Here is a 24,121-nt window from a genome sequence, read left to right on the forward strand (position 1 = left end):
TGGCTTTCCAGTGTCCCATTCCATAGAATGGCAGTTCTCAACCTGTGATGTACAGACCACAGGTCCACAGAACTAGTTGAGCACATGGTGTCTGTTCTCATTTCTAACTGCTACATCACATTTTAGAATTAAATTCACACCTACTTTCCTAATATTAGTTTTTCATATGAACAGCTGCCATAGAGCCTGTATGATTGTGAACAGGAGGGAAATCTGAGACACACTGCCTATTAAGGCAGATGCATCCGATGAAGTGAGCTGTAGCTCACGAAAGCTTATGCTCTAATAAATTTGTTAGTCTCTAAGGTGCCACAAGTACTCCTTTTCTTACTGCCTTTTAAGATATCATCTGCACTATGAACAAGTTTGTGAACCCATAGGAATTGCCATAGTGGCTGAGTCCCATGAACTATCTCATCCTGTACCATCTTGGTCTCTTGCCAGTATCAGATGCTTCAAAGATAGGCACAAAAAAACCCACAGAAAGACAGAACTGGGATAGCCTGCCCACCTTGAAGATCTTATCCTAATCCCTAATACAGACTGGTTTAAACTCTAATACCTCTCGTACTTTAGTTTTTGATTTATTATAACATGGCTTCAATTGCTCTGGAACCTATATGACAGGCCATTACCAGTTGCTCTAGAATTTTCACAGGAAATAACGAAAGCTCCTTTGCAGCTACCCAACTAGCCCTTTCTAGTTTACTTTCTGAATGACAGACAATACAATTTGGTTTTAAGTGCACATAGGCAATATAAACCTATCCCTATTCACATCTTTGCAGAGTAATGATTTTCTAGGATCCTCACTCACTAAAGGTAATACAAGAACATAAGAATGGCTATACTGGGTCTGACCAATGGTCCATCTAGCCCATCATCCTTTCTTCTGATAGTGCCCAATGCTAGATGTTTCAGAGGGAATGAAGAGTATAGGGCAATTTTGAGTGATCCAAACCCTATCATCCAGTCTCAGCTTCTGGCAGTCAGAAATTTAGGGACACCCAGATCATGAGGTTATGTCCCTCACCATGTTGACTAATAGTCAAGGATGGACCAATCTTCCATGAATTTTATTTAATTTTTTAACCCAGTTAGACTTTTGGCATTCACAACATCCCTGGCAATGAGTTCAACAGGTTGACTGTACATTGTGCAAAGAAGTACTATTTATGTTTGTTTTAACCTGCTGCTATAATGTCATTGGGTGACCTCAGATTTTTGTGTTATGTGAAGGGGTAACACTTCCCTATTCACTTTCTCTATCCCATTCATGATTTATAGACTTCTATTATACCCTCCACTGCCTACTCATCTCTTTTCTAAGATGAACAGTCCCAGTCTTTTAATCTCTCCGCTTATGAAAGCTATTCCATACCCCTAATCATTTTTGTAGCCATACAGAATAGGAGATCAGGGAGCTGAGTAAATGCATATCTATCTGTAAGAGAGAAAGCCTCACCTACTTTCAGAAACATTTACTGTAGTCCCCCCTTACAGAACTTTCTACCATCCACTTTCCTGCTTAGAATTAATAAACACAAGACTTACCCACAGTTTGGAAATATACAACACCATTTCTTTCAAAACTCTGGGAACATCTTCCTCATGCTCCTTTACTGTTTCATAACCCATGGTTCCAGGCCCAAAGCTTTTTCATGTGAGAATTTCCTTCTTCTGTCTCTCCAAGCCCTACATTATACCCCCAAGCAGGGTATTGTTTAACCTAATTGCAGCCTATATACCCTCCTGCTGTAGAGCAAATTGTATTAATTAATGAGCTCATTAGATCTTCAGATATTTGAAGAAAATGAAAATTATATAAAAACCATTCAAATCTGAACTTTGATTATTCCTCCACTTTGCAATATCCTCACGTTAATGAGAATAGCTATTTTTTGTGCAGGGTTATGTCCTCTTGTAAGTGTAATACTTTCTCTTACTAGTGTTAATGATTGATTAATACCCAGCAGCTAATAGTTAACACAAAGAGATGGATCAATAATAATCATGGGATGTCACTCAGAATTTGACTGGCAAGTGATTGCTTGGGAATTGGGTGGTGTCGTTAATAGTTGGTCATTAAACACTTGGGATGCATTTGTGTGTATTCTACATTAATTTACACTGTAAGGCTTCAATCCTGCAAACATTTATGCCCATGTGTATCTCTACTCACATAAGTAGACTCATTAAACTCAGTGGACTACTCACATGTGTAAAGTTACATAGGAGGTTTTGGAGGTTTGATACATAAACAAATTGCAATCCAGATTAAGACATAAGGGATATCAGGATTCATTGCTTCTAAGGTAAGAATCTAATAATTACAATTCTGTAGTTGGTGCTGCTTCTTTTCAATGTGATCTAATAAAATATAGCATATGTAAACTAGAGTGAAGAAACCTGGTGTTTTGGCTGTAAAGTAACATCTCCTGGATATATATAGCAGTCTTAAATTTGACTCCATGCCAAGATAAGGTGATGCCAAAATTAAGTCTTAAACCTCTCATTCTTTTGCATCCAGGTAAGAATATACAATATAGTTATTCAGCAAAAATATCAATATAGGTAGGGAGAGAGGTCTGCAGTCCCCAGAGAAGTAAGAGAAAGGCTAAAATAAGTGGTTAGAAATTAATCTTAATAGTTTAACAAAATTTCTGAGACTAAAAGTATAAAGCACTAGATAGAAAACAGGTTTCAGAGTAGCAGCCGTGTTAGTCTGTATTCGCAAAAAGAAAAGGAGTACTTGTGGCACCTTAGAGACTAACAAATTTATTAGAGCATAAGCTTTCGTGAGCTACAGCTCATCCGATGCATCTGATGAAGTGAGCTTATGCTCTAATAGAATCATAGAATCATAGAATATCAGGGTTGGAAGGGACCCCAGAAGGTCATCTAGTCCAACCCCCTGCTCAAAGCAGGACCAAGTCCCAGTTAAATCATCCCAGCCAGGGCTTTGTCAAGCCTGACCTTAAAAACCTCTAAGGAAGGAGATTCTACCACCTCCCTAGGTAACGCATTCCAGTGTTTCACCACCCTCTTAGTGAAAAAGTTTTTCCTAATATCCAATCTAAACCTCCCCCATTGCAACTTGAGACCATTACTCCTCGTTCTGTCATCTGCTACCATTGAGAACAGTCTAGAGCCATCCTCTTTGAACCCCCTTTCAGGTAGTTGAAAGCAGCTATCAAATCCCCCCTCATTCTTCTCTTCTGCAGACTAAACAATCCCAGCTCCCTCAGCCTCTCCTCATAAGTCATGTGCTCTAGACCCCTAATCATTTTCGTTGCCCTTCGCTGTACTCCTTCCAATTTATCCACATCCTTCCTGTAGTGTGGGGCCCAAAACTGGACACAGTACTCCAGATGAGGCCTCACCAGTGTCGAATAGAGGGGAACGATCACGTCCCTCGATCTGCTCGCTATGCCCCTACTTATACAACCCAAAATGCCATTGGCCTTCTTGGCAACAAGGGCACACTGCTGACTCATATCCAGCTTCTCGTCCACTGTCACCCCTAGGTCCTTTTCCGCAGAACTGCTGCCGAGCCATTCGGTCCCTAGTCTGTAGCGGTGCATTGGATTCTTCCATCCTAAGTGCAGGACCCTGCACTTATCCTTATTGAACCTCATTAGATTCTTTTGGCCCAATCCTCCAATTTGTCTAGGTCCTTCTGTATCCTATCCCTCCCCTCCAGCGTATCTACCACTCCTCCCAGTTTAGTATCATCCGCAAATTTGCTGAGAGTGCAATCCACACCATCCTCCAGATCATTTATGAAGATATTGAACAAAACGGGCCCCAGGACCGACCCCTGGGGCACTCCACTTGACACCGGCTGCCAACTAGACATGGAGCCATTGATCACTACCCGTTGAGCCCGACAATCTAGCCAGCTTTCTACCCACCTTATAGTGCATTCATCCAGCCCATACTTCCTTAACTTGCTGACAAGAATGCTGTGGGAGACCGTGTCAAAAGCTTTGCTAAAGTCAAGAAACAATACATCCACTGCTTTCCCTTCATCCACAGAACCAGTAATCTCATCATAAAAGGCGATTAGATTAGTCAGGCATGACCTTCCCTTGGTGAATCCATGCTGACTGTTCCTGATCACTTTCCTCTCCTCTAAGTGCTTCAGGATTGATTCTTTGAGGACCTGCTCCATGATTTTTCAGGGACTGAGGTGAGGCTGACCGGCCTGTAGTTCCCAGGATCCTCCTTCTTCCCTTTTTTAAAGATGGGCAAATAACAAATAAATTTGTTAGTCTATAAGGTGCCACAAGTACTCCTTTTTCTTTTTTAGATAGAAAACAGTACTTGAATAAAGCTTAACCCCTGTATTGATTATGATCACAAATCAGGACTTCTTTGATCCCTTTTAAGTCACTAGCATAGCTACTAAGCTGTTCATATGGCTTTCTGTTGGACTCCTCATTTTCCTGTGAAGCAAGGGTTTGCTTATTTGCTTGGAAATCTATTTTTGTAAGTGTACATTCCTCCATAGCGTTGCAGTGATATTTTACCCTTAAAGGTGAAGATGTTTGATTTTGTATGAACATCCTGATCTAGACTGTTTTTTCCTCTACAGTGATATGGATGGAGTAGCTATTTATTTATTTATTTATTTGTTGGAGAGATCTGTGAACAACTTTATAGTGGGGGTGTATTCACAGAATTTCATCTGCCTAGATCCCAGCCAGTTATACCTGGCCTGGAGCACAAATACCAACCTTTGGTCTCAATTCTACAAGCTGTAGGTAGGCAGAAGTGGGTTCATGTGGATACAGAGATACTGCCATATATAGATCATTGCTAGATTGTAGCCTTACTGAGGATGTTTTTTACTCACCAGGATAAGGATACCTGGTGGGTTAGATTTTGTTATTTGAAATTCAACACAGCTAGGCACGTATCTGTTTAAAACATATGTCCTACGAGCAAATTATATATAGTTATTTACTATCATTTCAGAAGCCTGGCTCATTTGGTAAACTACACTCTGGTGTAGACTATGACTGTTTGTTTTCTTTCCTTCTTCCTTCCTTGTTAGTAATTCTCTCTCTGTTTGGTTTAAAAACAAAAACAAAACAAAAAAAACACTTCACTAACTTCATAATAGTATATGCCAGCATACTTTTGCTACCAGGCCAAATATGGCATTTGTGTTTATAGACTTTGCATCCAGTGATCGAGCCTCTTGAAATGCAGAATTCTGTGGTGATCTTGGGCTATTTAATAACAGAAGCCAACTGGTAATGTTTCCTGGGTAGCAAGGAAGCAGCTGTGCTTCACTTGTGTTGGAATTATACCTGGTTACTCTCTGAGGTGAAGATCACTCCTGTGCCATGGGCCACAATAGTCTGTGTATGCACCATTAAGTCCCATGGAAGCCCCAATTTGAAGTGTGATTGTTATACCACATTCTCTTCCATCACTATGAACCTCTAACTCATTTTAGGTTATTACTAAGTTACAGCACCTTTTGAGAACATTAACACCTTTTGGCAGCTGTTCTAATACAATAATATTTAATGATTAGATGGTTTTGGGGATTCTTAATTACACCTAGAGACTTTCACCACCTAAATAACTAGTTCCAGTTGAAAGCAGGCTTATTTCTTTTATAGTTTACATACATATAGCATCTTGATGTTAACTGTTATTAGCTCTTCTTCCCCACTAAGAGAACCTACTTTCCTTCATTCTCTTGCCTATGTATTTATAGAACCTTTCCTTATTGCCCTTCATGCCCCTTGCTAGGTGCAAACTCATTTGTGCCTCAGCTAATTTTATCCCAGTATGATGTGCTGTTCTTTTGTACTGCTCCTTAGCAATTTGTTCATATTTCCACTTTTTGTAGGATTCCTTTTAGATCACTAAGGAATTCCTGATGAGCCATATAGGCCTCTTGATATTCTGCTCTCTTTTCTTCCCAGCAGAATAGTTTGCTGTGGCACCTCTACTATTGTCTCTTTTTGAGAAACTACCTGAACTCCCTTTTCCATTAGATTTTCTGAGCTGTTAAAGTTTGATCATTTTAAGTCCATTGTCCTTGCCCGGTTCTGCTTGGGATGCTGTTTTGCCAAGCACTGTACAAAATCTAGGCCTTGACCCTTGCAACTCCAGTGGCTGATGGTTCTGCCCCAAGAGACCACTGCTAGCCTGGAGCCTTAGGGAGACCTTTTAGTGATGCAGCCTCCCCGAGCACCCAGGAACTTAGAGGAGTAAAGTTAAACAATTTGATGTGCCAAGATAGCATGAAGTAACAATGCTTACATTCATGACAGGCTGCATGGGCAAGAAGGAATCGCACCTGACTTACTTAATGACAGGTTTCAGAGTAGCAGCCGTGTTAGTCTGTATTCGCAAAAGAAAAGGAGGACTTGTGGCACCTTAGAGACTAACAAATTATTAGAGCATAAGCTTTCGTGGGCTACAGCTCACTTCATCGGATGCATCGTGAGCTGTAGCTCACGAAAGCTTATGCTCTAATAAATTTGTTAGTCTCTAAGGTGCCACAAGTACTCCTTTCTTTTTTGACTTACTTAAGGGACTCTGTCTTGCTTGGCTCCACGCGGTGGGTTTCTTTTATGACACAGGGCTGGGGAGGAAGGGAAGAGCGCCCCAGCACTAGAAATGCCATTACAATGGGGCCATTAACAGTGGAAGGTGCCCCCTGGCCATGCCTACCTACCCTGGGGAAACTGAGGCCATAGGCTCAAACCTGGCAGGCCCCCAGAGCACCAAGCCACGCCCCCCCCCCCCCCAGCACGCACTGGGCCACCACCCGTCTAGCCTCTTTGGCCAGAGCCAGGCCACCCATGGGGGTGCCCCGCCCCTTGAAGTACCAGAGAGGCGCGGCCCTGACTGGCGCCATAGCCCCGCGCTCTGTATTCTGCGGCTAGAGCTGCTCAGGCTGGGTGGGATTGGGCACCTCTATCCCCGCGGAGCAGACGAGGCGACGGGGGAGGGAATTGACAGCGCCGAGGCGCCAATGGCATACTGGCAGGGCGGGGACATCCTGTGCAGAGCGGATTGTGATTGGGCCAAGAGCAGTAGGGCGGGTGAAGCTAGCTCATCGTTCAATGGGACGCAGGAGGCGGGGCTGTTGAAGGGGCGGAGAACGAGCTATGATTGGTCCACGTGAGGGGGGCGGAGCCAGCTCAGGCAGAGCGCGAAGAATCGAAGGGGCCTCAAGCGCTGGCTTGGTGTTGGCTTTAACGGCGGCGGCTGAAGAGAGCCGGGCGTGGACCTTGAGGGGTAGCCGCGCCAAGGGTCCCGCTCGCACCGGACAGCAGGGGGCCATGGCGGCTGAGGTAAGCCAGTCCGGCCTGCATTGCCTGGCCGGCGCGGGAGGGGGTGCCGGGGTGCAGCGTCCTCCCACCCCCTCCCTTCCGAGGGACTGGGTCTCCCGCAGCTGGCGGGAACTACCACTCCCGCCATGCACTGCGGCCGCGGGGCGGTGGGTACCACCCTGCACGGCAGCTTCAGGGGATACTACAGCTCCCAGCATGCGCCACGCCCGTGTAAGGACTACACTACCCAGCGTTGCACTTCGGCACACGGAGCAAAGTGGCCTGCCCAAGTGCATGCTGGGAGTGTTTGTGGGGCCTGGCTCAGGGGCTCGGAACATTCTCCGATGACTGTGCCCCCTTTCAGAGTCTGATTTGTCTTGTGTACCCCACGTTTCACCTCCCTTAACCTACTTGCTTACAAAAGCAGACCTAAAAATACAAAACTGTCCCCGCCACAAGGTGACTCTGAACAATTGCTAAAAGAAAAGGAGGACTTGTGGCACCTTAGAGACTAACAAATTTTATTAGAGCATAAGCTTGCATCCGATGAAGTGAGCTGTAGCTCACGAAAGCTTATGCTCTAATAAATTTGTTAGTCTCTAAGGTGCCACAAGTCCTCCTTTTCTTTTTTGTGAATACGGACTAACACGGCTGCTACTCTGAAACCTGAACAATTGCTGACGTTCTCATTTTGCCGAACCGTATAACTATAAACTAAATCGATGGAATGTAAGTTTCAGAGCAGCAGCCGTGTTGGTCTGTATCCACAAAACAAAAGGAGGACTTGTGGCACCTTAGAGATTAACAAATTTATTTGAGCATAAGCTTTCGTGAGCTACAGCTCACTTCATCGGATGCGTTTCACCTCCCCACTGTAAGTGAGCTGTAGCTCACGAAGCTTATGCTCAAATAAATTTGTTAGTCTCTAAGGTGCCACAAGTCCTCCTTTTGTTTTTTGGAATGTAAGTATTATACTTGTATTTCAGTGTATAGTTTATAGAGCAGTTATAACAAGTCATTGTCTGTATGAAATTTTAGTTTGTACTGACTTCGCTAGTGCTATTTATGTAGCCTGTTGTAAAAACTAAGCAAATATCTAGATGAATTGATGTACCACTGGGAGGTATGCGCAACCATGGTTGAGAACCACTGGCCTGGCTTTCCTCTCAGAGTGAGGGGTAAGGCATGCTGGATGCCTGGCCTGGCCAGGTTACACCATAAAGGCGTTGTTCACACTGGCCCATTGCTAGGCATATGATCTCCTGGTGGGATGGGAGTGCTGTGTTGCCAGGACTGTGAGCTGGTTAAATGACCATCATTCAAATTCCTGAACCCTTGCTCTACTGCTGTGTCTACCATCACTACCCTGGGTGGGCAATTGAATGCCTGAGTTATGTCAGTATAGATTCCTGTTAATTATGAGAGACGTGCCCACAGAGCATAAGACCCCACACACAATACAAATGAAGACCCCAAACTATGAGATTTGGGGTGCACATATGGTATGGCATCTGTTTTAAATGTCATAGACTGCATTAGTCTGCAGCCCTGCTATAAGAGCTTTCTTTATTACTATTTCTATGGCTATTTCTCCCTGGCTGTACAGACCATGGAGGTCCTGGCTGCTCTTCCCCTGCCGCCCTCCCCCCCCCCCCCCCCCCCCCCCCCGGTGCTTTCTGTCAAGGACATGGTTTTTTTTTTTCCCATTTCCTTGGTATATTAAGAACTCTTACCTCATGCTCCATATTATCCCTCCATCATCATCTTGGTCAGATGCCAAAAGGATGTCCTTCTAAGAGATGCTTAGCTGGTCTGTCTTCTGTCATCATAAACTATGTGCCCTGCTGCTGAAGTTGTTGGGATTTCACTACATTTGTCCATTACACAGAATAATAATTAATGATCTGTTGGGCTGTCACCTTCCTGGAATGATTTTAATTGCTCACACAATTTGGGATGGCTCTATTTTATGTCAAGTTACATAAAGTTAAAAGTGTTAATATGTCAGATGAAAGTTGCAAGTTTTCTCATGGCTTTTAGTGTTGTCTCAAGCAGTGGGTTACCAAGCAGTGTCTGGGTACAATGTTTGATTTTGCTTTGTACATTCAATGAGTTCATCATTTAATCAACTTTATATAATAATAAAGGTGCATACAGCATAATCATGTTTCAGTTGAATGAACTGAATTCCTAAGAGGTATAGTGATAACATTTCAATATATCTTGTGTAATCCAATTTGAAGCATTGGGATGAAATTGAATTCAATGAGTCATCTGTTAAGCAGCTTATACTGTATTAACGTTAATATTATTCTTGGTTTCTAGCTTAATTCAGAAGTAGAGGATCTGAAATCTGATTTGCAGAAACCTTTGACAGTGATTCTGACAGTGGACAGGGCAGCTGTGAAACAAGCTTTCCAAGTCAATCCACAAGGGAACGCATCTCTTGATGACATAGGTCTGTAATACTGTCAGGTCTGTCTTTTGGGTTTTGGTTTTAAAAATTGGGTATTGTACTTTGCACTTATAGGTGTTTCCTTTGCAGAAGGCTGAGAGAATGTGGTCTTGGACTATCTGCCCTTCAGAAGTCACACATTTTGTTTGCTAAACCCTTGATTAGTTTTTCTATGTACCTGCATAAGCTGCTTATTTTTTCTCTATGTATACAGACTTTAATCTGAGACTTTTACATTTTAAAAAAACAACTTCAGAGCAAAAACTAACACATACATGTACATTCATAAGTGTTTTCTAAATATTATAGAAGAAATATCTCATAATAGTCATTTGCAGTCTGACACCACTTGGCTTGCTAACATACCAATCCAAAACAACATACAGCACTTATGCATGATGTAGTGTAGGAAAATCACACCAATACCGTATTAAATAATCAAAATACATGAACATATAAAATATGTCTGTTCTGAATTTCAAAGTGCCCTTTTGGTTGCTCAGTGTAAAGGTAGCGATGTGATGATGGTTAGAAGGGCAGTAGTTGGGACTGAAGAGGGGAAATGCTGAGTGGGGTATTGAATATCTTAACTGTTTGTTTGTTTTCTTCTTTTTTTATGACTTGCATAGCCCAGCAAAGCAGATTTAACCAGCATTAACTCTAATGGCTTAGCGGTGTCATGTTCTCCTACATTTACACCAATCCAATCTGGCCAAATTTTTAAAGGCTGTTGGGGGGGGGGGGAGGGAAGTATAGAGTTGATGCCTGGAAGAGGAGCATTTGTCTGTAGATGTTCCATTTGAAAAGTATGAATTTTTTTGATGCTGCAAGAAGAATGCTCGGAGCTCGGTGGAGAAGTGTAACAGTATTTTTTATAAGGAAAGCTTTTGTCTTTTTAAGATAACGCTCTCCTAATGATAGTTTCCTATTAAAGCTCAGTGATGTTTCCTGTACCTGGTATGGTTGGAAAAGTAAATGAGAGGATAAGAGGATTCTGAATGTACACTTTGTTCCATGTCTAGCAGATGAACCAGTTCTTTCCTGATACCACACTCGCAAATTTTAAATATTTCAATACTGTTATAAACTTTACTACCTTTTTGATCTGAGCTCATTTGTAGTTTTAAGACATTCTGGACTGCAGGCTTTTTTAAATATAAAAAACTAAACAAATATTGTATTTTCAATAATATTCATAACAACGTAATTAAAGTGCAGCTAAGGCTTCTGCTGAACAACATTGCATTTTCTCCCTCCCTGCACTGTTCTGAAATATGGAACATCAGAACTCTGAAACTCGAACAATAGAAAACCAGGAAATGCTCAGTTAAGGTCCCCCACATATCCTTGAAAAGAAGTTTAATGTTGCAAGAAAAATAAAACACAAACTTACAAAACCCGTTAAGGTTTAATATTTGCAGGATTGGGGCCATAATGTGTCTATTATAATTTACTTAGTATATTACTATTGCTATATATGTTTGTTTTTAATATAAGAAATACTTTAGTCTCAAGGGAAAGACACAGTCATTTTGAGATGGTTATAAGTTCTTTAAGGGTGGATAATTACATATTTATGCCTACTGTGGGGGAAATGGGTTTTCAAAGCATAGATTAAATTTGATTTGCTATGCTGTACTAAACTTCATGGGTATTCATGAGACTTCAGGGGATAATAAATGTCTTGGAGAAAAGTATCTGGCATGTGCACAAACTAATCATTTGGCAATGAACATGTCTTTTTAAAAAACGTGCTATAGAGCGTAATGTATTTCCACCAGATTCAGATGAGGAGATCTTGTGAGTAAAAATCAAAAAGCAAGAAACGTGCTTCAGGACAGTGGAGACTGTGAAGGGGAGAAGCAGAAAAGCATTTTTTCTTGAGAAGACTGACATTGTGGATGAGATGTGGAAAGCAGGGAGAAAAATGAGAATGTTTTTGCCCAGAAGAACAAAAATCTCATCGGATTCGCCAAGCTCTGCGGGACAGTGATGAGAGTGACACAGGTGACCCATTGCATCCTGAAAACCTTGAAATAGATGTGAAGTCCGAATTGACTAAGGATGAGTTGGGCTCACAAACGAGGAACCCTATAAAGATTTCACTGACATCTCGGAAAAAATACAAAAACATAAAAGTGATTTTGAGAAAGAAACGGACCAAAGTGATAGGCAAATCAAGAAGGAAGACAGAAAAAGAGAGAAAATAGAGGCTATTAGACAGCTGAAGAAGGAAAAGAAACACAAACGGGAGGTATAAAATTACTTGCAAACATTTCTGGTCTTTTCAGTTGTTAAATTCCAGCATTATTTGGTGGTCTGAAGCTTCCAACACAATATGTAAGTCCACACCACAACTGTAAGTGGACATCCACATATGGGGCCCCCAAGTTCTGGACAGGGTTTCTCTGAGCCATTGGTGGGTTTCATGTAATTCTTCCTTGTGTATGCTGATTCTATCAGTAGAGGACCTGCCTCCATAAATTAGCATATCTAATTTTGGAATGCTATAAAGTCAACATGACTGGCCTACAGAATTTGAAAGATTTTTGTTTGGAGATGATGTAATGATGGGATGGTTGTTTTGTTTAATGACCCTAAAATCATGAAGATAATTTCAAATATTTGAAATAAACTTGTAATTAATATAGTTCTTTGTACTTTCCTCCTTTGCTTACCAGAAGGATGGTGGTGAAAGATACCATTTTAATGATAGTGGATGTCTCTTGCTGACAAAGAAACTCTTTGAGAATGATTTAGAAGAGGAAAATGATCCCCTTCTTGAAGCTGAAGAGTCACTAGAATCAATAAGAGCTGCTGTGAAAGACAAAATGAAAAACATAAGGTAACATACTTTAGTTTAAGGTTATAATATTCTTGTAGAAGGTATTGTACCTGAGTATGTAACACAAACTTTTGGTGACACTGGGGTGCTTCCGCTTTCCCCGCTATCACGTTGCTCGCTAGAGGTGAAGTGATAATGCTCTTCAGAGAAGGCACCAATGTTACAGAAAATTCCACAAATAGTATTGCAAACAGAGGCTGTAAGGCACTTAAAGAAGTTGCAGTAAAACAGGACAATAGTTGGCATTAGTTTATGAAAATGTGTTGCTGATCCTATTTCAATGTTGATGGCACAGAAAATAATGTACAAAGTTATTTTGTTGCAGCTTCTTTGCCCTTGACAGCTCCCATTTGTTTTGAAATTTAATACTCTCTTTTTATCAATTATAGAATAAGATCTGTTTTCTGAGAGTGAAGACTACAAATGTGTATTTGATGATGAGAATGAGGAACCTACATTAAAAGGACCCAAAAGAAAGGTGGAATATTTCATTATGCATATCTGTTCCTTTTTAACTCTCAGTAGTTCATTATAACTTTATTTGAAGGCTTCTCTATGTTGCTCATCAAAGTATCTTCTTCTGTTTGATTTGGGTCCTATTTTTTTTTTAAACTCTTCTCACAGTGTACTTCTGTTTTTCTTGCTGTTTGAAAGAAGAAAACTATTAGTAATCTAGATACACTTCTGCATTTCAGTCCTGTGGCTTCAGGGTCTTTCTTTTCTCTGTTTAAGGAGCGGAAGGCAGCAAGATTAAGTAAAGAAGCCATTAAACGACTGCATAGTGAGACCCAGCGACTTGTTAGAGGTAACACCTAACTCTTGGTGTAAGGGTGAACATAGAACAGCCATACTGGGTCAGAATTTAAAGGTCCAGCTAGCCAGTATCTTGTCTTCTGATAGTGGCAATGCCAGGTGCCCCAGAGGGAATGAACAGAACAGGGAATCATCAAGTGATTCATGCCCTGTTGCCATTCCCAGTTCTGGCAAACAGAGGTAGAACACAATCCCTGCCATCCTGGCTAATAGCATTGATGGACCTATCCTCCATGAATTTATCTAGTTCTTTTTGAATCCTGTTATAGTCTTGGGCTTCACAACGTCCTCTGTAAAGGAGCTCCACAGGTTGACTGTGCGTTGTGTGAAGAAATACGTCCTTTTGTTTGTTTTAAACCTGCTGCCTATTAATTTCATTTGGTGACTCCTAGCTCTTGTGTTATGAGAAGGAGTAAATAGCACTTCCTGATTTACTTTCTCCCCATCAGTTATGATTTTATAGACCTCGATCATATCTCCCCTTAGCCGTCTCTTTCCAAGCTGAAAAGTCCAGTCTTATTAATCTCTTCTCATATGGAAGCTGTTCCATATCCCTCATCATTTTTGTTGCCCTTTTCTGAACTTTTCCTATTCCATTATATCTTTTTGAGATGGGGTGACCACATCTGCATGCAGTATTCAAGATGTGGCCATACTATGGATTTATATAGAGGCAATATGATATTTTCTGTCATCTTATCTATCCTTTTCTTAATGATTCCCAACATTCTAATTTGCTTTTTGACGGCTGCCTGCACATTGAGTGGATGTTTTCAGAGAACTATCCACAATGACTTCAAGATCTTTCGTGAGTGGTAACAGCTAATTTAGACCCCATCATTTTATATGTATAGTTGAGATTGTTTTGCAATGTGCATTACTTTATCAACATTGAATTTTATCTGCCATTTTGTTGCCCAGTCACCCAGTTTTGTGAGATCCTTTTGTAGCTCTTCGCAGTGTGCTTGGGACTTAACTATTTGAGTAGTTTTGTATCATCTGCAAATTTTGCCACCTCACTGTTTACCCCTTTTTCCAGATCATTTATGAATATATTGAATAGGACTGGTCCCAGTACAGATCCCTGGGGGACACCATTGTTCATCTCTCTCCACTGTGAAAACTGACAGTTATTCCTACCCTTTCTTTCCTATCTTTTAACCAGATACTGATCCATGAGAGGACCTTCCCTCTTATCCATGACTGCTTACTTTGCTTAAGAGCCTTTGATGAGAGATCTTGTCAAAGGCTTCTGAAAATCTAAGTGCACTATATCCACTGGATTCCCCTTGTCCACATGCTTGTTGACCCCTCTCAAAGAATTTAGTAGATTGGCGAGGCATGATTTCCATTTACAAAACTATGTTGACTCTTCCCCCAACAAATTATGTTCCTCTATGTGTCGGACAATTTTGTTCTTTCCTATAGTTTCAACCAGTTTGGCTTGGTACTGAAGTTAGGCTTACAAGCCTGTAATTCCTGAGATCACCTCTGGAGCCCTTTTTAAAAATTGGTGTCACATTAGCTATCCTCCAGTCATTTGGTACAGAAGCTGATTTAAATGATAGGTTAGACTACAGTTCTGCAATTTCACATTTGAGTTGCTTCAGAACTCTTGGGTGAATACCATCTAGTCCTGGTGACTTATTACTGTTTAGTTTATCAGTTTTCTCCAAAACCTCCTCTGACACCTCAGCCTGGGACAATTGCTCAGATGTATCACTTAAAAAGAATGGCTCAGATTTGGGATTTTCCCTCACATCTTCAGCCATGAAGACAATGCAAACAATTCATTTAGTTTCTCCACAGTGGTTGTTTAGCAGGCTTCCTGCTTCTGATGTACTTAAAAAAATTTTGCTATAACTTTTTGAGTCTTGGTTAACTATTCTTCAAATTCCTTTTTGGCCTTCCTAATTATATTTTTACACTTCAGTTTCCAGAGTTTATGCTCCTTTCTATTTTCCTCACGAGGAATTAACTTCCACTTTGTAAAGGATGCCTTTTTGTCTCACTTCTTTTCCTTTGTTGTTTAGCCATAATGGTACTTTTTTGGTTTTGTTACTATGTTTTTTAATTTGGGGTATACCTTTGTGTCTTTTTAAAAAATTTTCATGCAGCTTGCAGGGATTTCACTTTTGGCACTGTACCTTTTAATTTCTGTTTAACTAACTTTCTCATTTTGTGTAGTCCTCCTTTCTGAAATTAAATGCTACAATGTTGGGCTGTTGTGGTGTTTTCCCGCCATGGGGATGTTTACATTAATTATATTATGGTCACTATTACCAAGTGGTCCAGCTATATTCACCTCTTGGACCAGATCCTGTGCTGCATTCAGGACTAAATTAAGAATTGCCTCTCCTCTTGTGGGTATGTGTGAGAGCTATTAAGATATCTCAGGAGAGCAGCAGAAACTCCTTAGAGGCCAGATTCTGCTGTTGCTTAACCTGAACTATCAGGATCTAAAGTGGATAGGCTGCACTATTTTGTCAAAACCTTGTTCAAGGATGGTTTCTCGGTGCAAGCAAGATTCCCGATTGGAGCTTAAAACTTGCCTTATGTAGCGTGGAAAGTCACTTGGAGTCTTTTAAAAATTATAGCTGGGCTACATATAACTGACTTGGGTACTTAGTTGCCAACAGATTTTAGAATTGGTCTTTTATAATTCTGTTCTTGATGGTACAATCTGCTTTCTTATGAGTCCCTGTGTGTGCTGCAGTCCTTGCTCTTCATGACAGTAGAGCTCTGCTATTCATCTCTGCTCTGATATTTTAGTTGGACAATACTTTGTCCCAAGAGCAATAGGATTTAAAAATATACATGTTTTGATGTACAATTTAAATGATTTTTTTTTTTTTTCCCTTTTGGCAGAATCATCTCTGTCTCTCCCGTATCATATGCCTGAGACCAAAACCATCCATGAGTTCTTCAAGCGTAGACCTCGACCAACATTGCAGGGAAGTGCTATGGCATTGCTAAAGTAAGGACCAAGCTTATCTCAGTCTCTCTTTTTCCTAAATCGGGGCTCTCAAGCTTCCTGAAGCTCATGTGATCCATGTTATGAAAAAGCTATCTAATATACAGCCTCCCTGCTTATTTGCAACTGCATAGGCCTCCCATCTTTCCTTGGTAATCCCATACTGCTTCTATGGCAACTAAAGTCATTGCCTCTGTGGGAAAGTAATACTAGAGAAGAATTTATTATGTTTTTAACTATCTTTTTAATACAGTTTAACAGCTGGAAACAAGAAGCATCACCATGTGACTAGCCAACTCTCCACAGACCAGCAGCAAGGGTGTTGATTGGTTTTCAGACTGTGATCTGTGTCCCACTGATGATCAATGTTCTAAGTGGCAAACCTGCTAGTTTAGTAATAGCTGGGCACATTTGTTTTCCCTTGAATAGATTTATTTACCTGCTAGTCTCTGATAGGAGTGAAATGAAAATCTTTGGTTAAATTGTACTTGCTATACAGAAGTAAAATTTGAAAGGAACATGCTCATCTAAATTCTTGTGACAGTGTCCCATTCTCCTCTCCAAATTCAAACCACTGCTCCATGCTCAATTTAATACCAAATCCTATTTTAGAAGGTGTGTTGTACACTGAAATAAAGAGAGTTCAGGGTGCAGTTAGGGAACTTTTTTCCTTTTTAATTAAAAAAAAAAATGAAATCCAGAGAATCCTACATGAATTTGCATTAATGGTTGAGATTTTAAATGCCCAAATGTCAGGCTATTTACTGTTCTGTTTCCTAGAATCACCCTAACCTGATGATCTATGCAAATGCAATAATTAGTAATTTGTGTTACTGAATAGAGTATTATACATTGGCATAAAAATTATAGTGTACAGTAATATTAGATAATTGGTATTTGTAATGTGATATGGCTTCTGAGCATCTAAGATCTGAATTACAATATTGCATTACTACAGTTGACTTCAAGTGAATATGTTAAGTAAGCAGGGCTGATTGAGCACCCTAGAATAACCCTGGTTGCCACCCTCTCTCCCATACCTCCTCCCACCATGAGTTTAGAGAAAGTTTGGGTCATCTTTTTTGTTTTAAATAGTGTAGACAAATTGTACTCTACCATGGCTACAAAATCTCTGAGGAATTAACTTAATCCAAGTTGTGATAATGTAATTTACTTATCAGTTGACTTTGCACCGTTTAGAGTGAACCTATTGTAACACCTCGTAGTAAAAATGTACCAGATTAATTTTTTTCCATTTTTAAAATGGAATTTGAAATGAGGATAGGTTTAAAATAAGCAGCAGTTATGAAGATGATCCACTCCCTCCAAAATTGATTTTTCAAGGACAATAAATAAACATGGTTTTGTTGCCTCAGTTTGATTTAGGCTTTTCTCACATTTAACAGTAGTCATTTTAAGGACTGATGTACTGTGTTTTGGTTGGTGACTTTCTTTTTCTGTTCTTGACAGGTCCACCAAATATCAGTCCTGTCTAAATGAAGAAAGTACAGCCGCTAAGAACTCAGCTGTAAATTGCAGCAATAATCAAACTGAAGAGGCTGATCAGCTGGCACCTAGAGAACTGGAAATGGGGTTTAGTAAGGATACTGGTATTACCATTGTGGACAAACCTTCCCCTGATTTAGTGGAGAACCTGATAGAAAACTGTGCTGAGAAGCACAGAGAGGATGGTGCCTCTGATATTTGTGAGAGACTCACAACTGCTGATAATTCAGAAGAACAGCAGCAGTCTAGCCTACTCAATAATGAATGCAATGAACAAATGGAGAGTGACATTCCCTTGGCATCTGAAGAATGTGCCTATGTACAAAGAGAGGACCAGTCACAAAAAATAGGGGTAGAACATGAAGAATCTGTTCAACGGGTGGTACCAGTGGTGGGGATTCAACCTGAAAAAGTAAGGAAGTCTAAACTGGATAAACTTCGGGAGCTGGGAGTGGATCTATCCATCAAGCCAAGACTTTGCTCTGATAGTGATTCCTTTATTATCCTTGATGAACCTGAATCAAACAAAGGTACAATATTACCTGTTGCAATCTGCTAGATTTCACAAGCTAAGCAGGGTTAAGTCAGAACTTAGATGGGAGAACTCTGAGGAACAACTTTCTTTTGAGGAGAACTAATGTCACAGCATAGTGCTGGCTATGCTGGTGGCTGGACTGTCTTTCAGATGAGATTTTAAAAACAGAAATCCTGATCCTTTGTGATTGTTAAAGATCTCTCAGATCTGTCAAGAGGGAAGAGTTAATGATGTTTTGCATAGTTCAATTCTCCCTGCAGTTCAAGTTAAATAAGGTGGTGGTCGCTTTCTGTACTAAGCAGGAAGGCCAACTTTTTCAACTTGGGGTGCCTAAAATTAGGCCTTTAAATCTTTTTATTCAGGCATCTGAATAAGAAACCTGACTTTCAGAGATGATGAGCATGAGTACCTTTTTGATTATCTCATTAGAAGTCATGGCTGCACAGCAAATGAAAATCAGGTCACACTCTTATTTATCACTCTAAGGATATAGGTGTCTAGCTTTAGGCACCCATGTTTGAAAATTTCAGCTGTTTCAGTGGTGGATAGGTGGTCCCATATCAGTTCAAGTTTGCATTATACTTTGAGGTCCTATAATATTCTAGTAAGTTTCCATTTATACCTACATACATTTATTGATAACATTCAGTCTGTTCTTTAAATTACACAGAAACGTGGTCTGTGCCATGAAATGATTCCTTCACTATCAAACTGGATTTAAATATATATGTCAGTCTCACCATATTGGGGGGGGGTCAGTTAATGAAATGGAAAGTTGATATCCAACTCTCCAGTGAATAATTAGTTGTGGGGGTTTTTTTTAAGGTTTTCAACTGGCATTTGATCATATGCCCAAATATTAAAGTAAGCCATCCTAAGTGCAAAGTTATCCAGAGATGGGCCACTGTTGTTAATGTTTTGAAATCAAATAATGTTGACCCCTCTTACACATTGGATGCTGAAGTGCTTTAAAACTTACTTATTTTAGAAACGTATGTTACCAACTGTACGTATGAAAAGAGCCTGAATTTTTTTGGGGCCTCAAATTAACTTGATTTTAGCAGGAATTTTTCTTCTGAACTTAAATATAATATATATATTTTTTTTAAGAACTGGAAGCTCTGAAAGCGCGTTTCTTGAAGCATACACTTCACACAGCCAAGTCAAAACCAGAACGGACTGTGAACTTGAGCATTATTCGTAAAGAGACCACTGCTGAGGGAAAAGAGGAACTAAAAGCAGCTGTGGTGCCGGTGTCTTTAGCTGCAGAAAATCTAGATGATACAGTCCATGCAAAGCCAGGTATGTTTGGGGTGAGGGTCATAGTTGTTGAGTTGGAAAACAAGTCTATTTTCTTGCTCTATATATAGACTTATAGACTCTTCTATAATATCTGATATCCTACATCTCTACTGGAAGCTCAGGCTTCAACTGGAGTTTACTTTCACCAAAATACAAGTATAAGATAATTCAGTATGTCCTCTGGATCATCTTGTTTTACCTGTATCTGCCTGGTTGATTATAAGCTTCCCTGGGCAAGAATCATCTTAGGATGTTTCATGCAAAGTGCTGAACGCATTGACAATTAAAACTACATGTTTGCTTCAGTGTCGCAATGAGCTGCAATCAATCGATAAAGTAATTGTGAAGAAAAACACTCAGATTCTCTAACTGGTTGATCATGGTCAATAGAACATAAAGAGTGTTTAATCTGTGATTCTCTTTGAAATTGCAACCATATTTCCGCCCCCCCCCCCAAAATATAAAATACAAATGAGAATCACTGCTTCCATAATTAACAGGCATTGTTCCAGTTAGCTATATTGTTTCTAACCAGGTTAGTATGTTAGAAACTTGAAAAGGTAACTCTTGAACTGTGTTAGCTATTAAAGAGGATGTTGCCCTGTACCATAATTTAGCCATTCGCTCTCTGGAATCTCTCTTCCTCCTGCCCCACAATTTCATATAAAACACATTTATCCTTAATATCTAGAGTACATCAATCATCTACATAAAATCTGTAGATTAACCCTCTTGTGGTATTCATAATTAATAGCACTTTCATCCCTGCTGCAATTCTTAATACAGGCTGTTTGTGTATTGGATCATTTTTATTTGCATGTATTGAAAATAATAAATATATGGGAAACTTAATCTGAATCACCTATAATATTTAAATGTTAGAGGTAGGTAATTTTGGCTTGTTCTACGACATGCATGCTTTCTAGCTGTTGGTGAAATATTTCATTTGCCCAGGGCAACTGGAAGTCACTGCTCCGATAGGAAGCAAGGGAAAGAAAAACCCTTTGCTAGCTCATGGGACTGTGCTAGTGGCATTTGTTGATAATGAGGAATCTTCCTGATAATTCATAAAGTTGTGTTACCTCTCTAAATGGTGTTGAGAAGAGCTACATCTCTTAGCCTAAATCAGCAGATCAAGTCAGAAAACCTTTTATTTAAAGGCATTTGTGCTTTTTTTTAAATTTTTTTTTAAATCTTCTTTCTGTGTGTGTAGTTACATTAAATTGTGTGCTTGAGGCAGCGAAGTTTAAGGCTTCATTGTAATGCATCTAATGTAGTCATTTATTCATTTCTATCCAGGTGAAAAGCTACAAGTGCTGAAGGCTAAACTACAGGAGGCCATGAAACTCCGCAGGATTGAGGAACGCCAGAAGCGGCAAGCACTGCTTAAACTGGATAATGAGGACATGTTTGAGGAGGAAGAAGAAGAGGAGGAAGAAATGACAGACGAGTCTGAGGAAGAGGAATGCAACCCAGAGGTCTATACGCAACATTTTTACGTAACTTGGTCAATGTCTAATGTCTGCTGACTCCTCATAATTAATAGGGAAATGAGATAAATTTAGAGTTTTGTGCAATATTTATATTGCACAGTTTTGCCAAATGGAGACCGTTCGTTCTTTGACACTTAAAAAATACTGTAATTAGAATGTTGAAGATTCCATGTGCTCACAGAACAGTATCCAATTGATCTTTTTTTAATACCAGTCTCTTCCTGACTGTTCAGTGACACTAGCATAGAGGTCCCCAAACTGTGTGCGGAGGACGGTTTGGGGGGCGGGGAGGGAGCACCACCCAGCTCTGCTCCTGGCCCCAGTTGGCAGCCCTGTGCCCCTGGCTGGGGCTCTGTTCCTACCCCAGCCTCTGTCCCCTTACTTCTGTCTGCCCCCCCACCCCCCCAAGCCACGGCCCCGCTCCTGGCCTTGGCTGGGGAGGGTGGAGTGGGGGGCACAGACAGGGGTAAGTGGGGACATGACCCTGAAAAGGAGACCACTGCTCTGGCATCAGGCTATTAAGTGATCTTTACCAGTCCATATGCTAGTTTCAGGCTGACCTAAAACACTTGAAATATATGAATAATCAGAATCTTTTAAAATTATTACAGCATTTTAGTAGCTGATTGACTGTCTTAGCAACTTAAACCTTTTTTCTGCTTAGAGTAAATGTTCGTTTGCTTTGCCATATGAGTTCAAATAAGTCCCCTCTCAGTTTAGGTATGCTACCTCCAGGATTGGCCAATATCTGATCCTTCACACAGAGGTGAAGCCCATCCAGCTGTCTCACCTAGCCAAGTAAACAAAAAGCCTATATATATATATATATATTTTAAAATTGTTCCATTTTGAGTGATGCCAGTATTTTCAGCTTCTGGCTGCAAGAAGTTTGATTCCAACAGGATGGATGAAGACTTAAGTGAGATCCCTTACTGATGGCTGATCTCAGAGATGCAGTAATGTCAGTCTTGGAAGCTAGACGTTCTTTTTCAAACAGTTATTGAGGGGTCAACATGACTTGGTTATTCTAAGCCCCTTCAGAGCAGGCATTGGAATAGAGAAGTCCAGGAGTTGGAAACATCCTTCAATTCTCCCCTCAATAATTCCATGTTAGAATTGGCCATATAAAGGTATGCAGTTTAAGTAGATGGTCAAAATAATAATTCCTGCTGTCTCATTACATGGATATGTGTTGGGTTTTTAGTCTGTAGAGTTCCTTCTTGGTGAGGCCGAGGAAGATGATGAGGAGCTGGAAGAGAAGGGTATTGAAGATGGCGATAAAGAAACTGACAAAGAATCAGTTGATGAGGAAAGGGTGGACAAGTCTGTGCATTGTGACTCTGTTCCCAAAGCTTCCTCAACAGAGTCTACATTGATGCTGTTTAAGGACAACTCCTCTAAAATGGGGTGGGTAAATCGGTCTTTAGAAATGGTGAACCCAGCCTGCCCCAACTATATTTTAATTTGATTAACATACACCTGAGATATTTTGATTTGAGAACTAGTGGATTCATGAGTGTTTTTTAAATATAAGGATGCCTGCTGTCTGTCTCTCACCATTTGTGGTAATTTTTAGGAGTGTTTTTATTGCAATAGTCACATGTAAAAATAATAATTTGCGCGTGACAGTGACGCTGTGATAGTGGTGATACTTTGAGTTAGTTTCCCAGCCCTGAAGAAGAGCTCTGTAGGCTCAAACTTTTCTCTCACCAAGAGACGTTGGTCCAATAAAAGATATTGCCTTACTCAGCTTGTCTCAGTGCATTCCCCATGCGTTACCTTGTCTATAAAAGACCAGGCCTGAGAGTTAATGCACACAAAACAAAACGTGGTCAAAATACTCTTTTTGGTTTGTTTTTGTTGTTAATTGCAGATACTCTCTTCCTGATGAAAAAGCTGAGTTGGAGGAAGCTCCAGGCAAAAGACCTAGCAAGTTAGGTAAAGTGAAACTGCTGTTTAAAGCAAGCATTTTTCTTTGGGATTTTCAGTTCTGGCACACAAGTGATTTGCGCATTTCTGTATCTAGGTTACCATTGGTGTGTCTCTCCTATCACATGCTTGCACTGGGACTGTGAAATGCTGCTTTGCTACTTTTACTAAAAACTTAAACCACTTGGTACCTCTTTGTGGTGGGGATTGGAGTAGGACTCCTAATCAAAACATCTTGTATCAGATTGTAAGCCAAAATATTCAGGATGTGGGTTGGATTTGAATGGTAAAATGTCATTTGATTAGGTATTTTAGGGGAGCTGCTGATGCCAATTCATCGTGAACTATTGAGGCATGTTCCTCTTGCTGATGGAGCCAATGTAACTCTTCACATTCCTTGGTTTGTCTGCACTCATAGTACAGAAAGAAAAGAAGTTCTTGTGGCACCTTAGAGACTAACCAATTTATTTGAGCATAAGTTTTTGTGAGCTACAGCTCACTTCATCGGATGCACCTATGTAGCTGTAGCTCACGAAAGCTTATGCTCAAATAAATGTGTTAGTCTGCTGTGTTAGTCTGTAAGGTGCCACAAGTCCTCCTTTTCTTTTTGCGGATACAGACTAACACGGCTGCTACTCTGAAATTTGTCATAGTACAGAAGCATTCCTAAAACTCATCTAAAGTAGCTGCTTTCTTCCTTAGAAGATGACGACTCATTTTCACTGCCAACTTCAGCGAAAGAGAACAGCCACAACAGCAGCTTTGAGTTGATTGGCTCCATGATTCCATCATACCAGCCTTGTAACAAACAGATGGCACGTGGGGCCAATTTTCTATCTGCAGTAGGAGGTTTCAGGTCTTCGTCTCCAGCTTTGTTCAAAGCAAGCTTTATCAGCTCTGCTTCCAAGGTAAGACTCCTCCCCCACCTCTTCTACCTTCATTCCCCTAACAACTTCATATGTTCT

The 24,121-nt window shown here is 40.5% G+C and overlaps 1 protein-coding gene across 1 annotated transcript in view; it reads left to right on the forward strand.

The window, feature by feature from the left end:
* The first annotated feature begins 7,134 nt into the window (after window positions 1-7,134).
* The window catches only part of CLSPN (claspin), a 28,300-nt gene continuing 11,313 nt past the window's right edge, over window positions 7,135-24,121 (forward strand). Inside the window, 18 exon segments of the mRNA XM_038377929.2 lie at window positions 7,135-7,325; window positions 9,630-9,666; window positions 9,669-9,732; window positions 9,734-9,762; window positions 11,541-11,555; window positions 11,558-11,710; window positions 11,713-11,964; window positions 11,967-12,013; window positions 12,441-12,624; window positions 13,000-13,082; window positions 13,337-13,409; window positions 16,286-16,394; window positions 17,862-18,427; window positions 19,543-19,734; window positions 21,034-21,212; window positions 22,432-22,634; window positions 23,101-23,165; window positions 23,859-24,064. Of these exon segments, the coding sequence (XP_038233857.2) occupies window positions 7,140-7,325; window positions 9,630-9,666; window positions 9,669-9,732; window positions 9,734-9,762; window positions 11,541-11,555; window positions 11,558-11,710; window positions 11,713-11,964; window positions 11,967-12,013; window positions 12,441-12,624; window positions 13,000-13,082; window positions 13,337-13,409; window positions 16,286-16,394; window positions 17,862-18,427; window positions 19,543-19,734; window positions 21,034-21,212; window positions 22,432-22,634; window positions 23,101-23,165; window positions 23,859-24,064 (2,643 nt within the window). The 5' untranslated portion in view covers window positions 7,135-7,139.

The sequence above is a fragment of the Dermochelys coriacea genome, chromosome 19, assembly GCF_009764565.3.
Source record: "Dermochelys coriacea isolate rDerCor1 chromosome 19, rDerCor1.pri.v4, whole genome shotgun sequence".
NCBI lineage: Eukaryota > Metazoa > Chordata > Testudines > Dermochelyidae > Dermochelys > Dermochelys coriacea.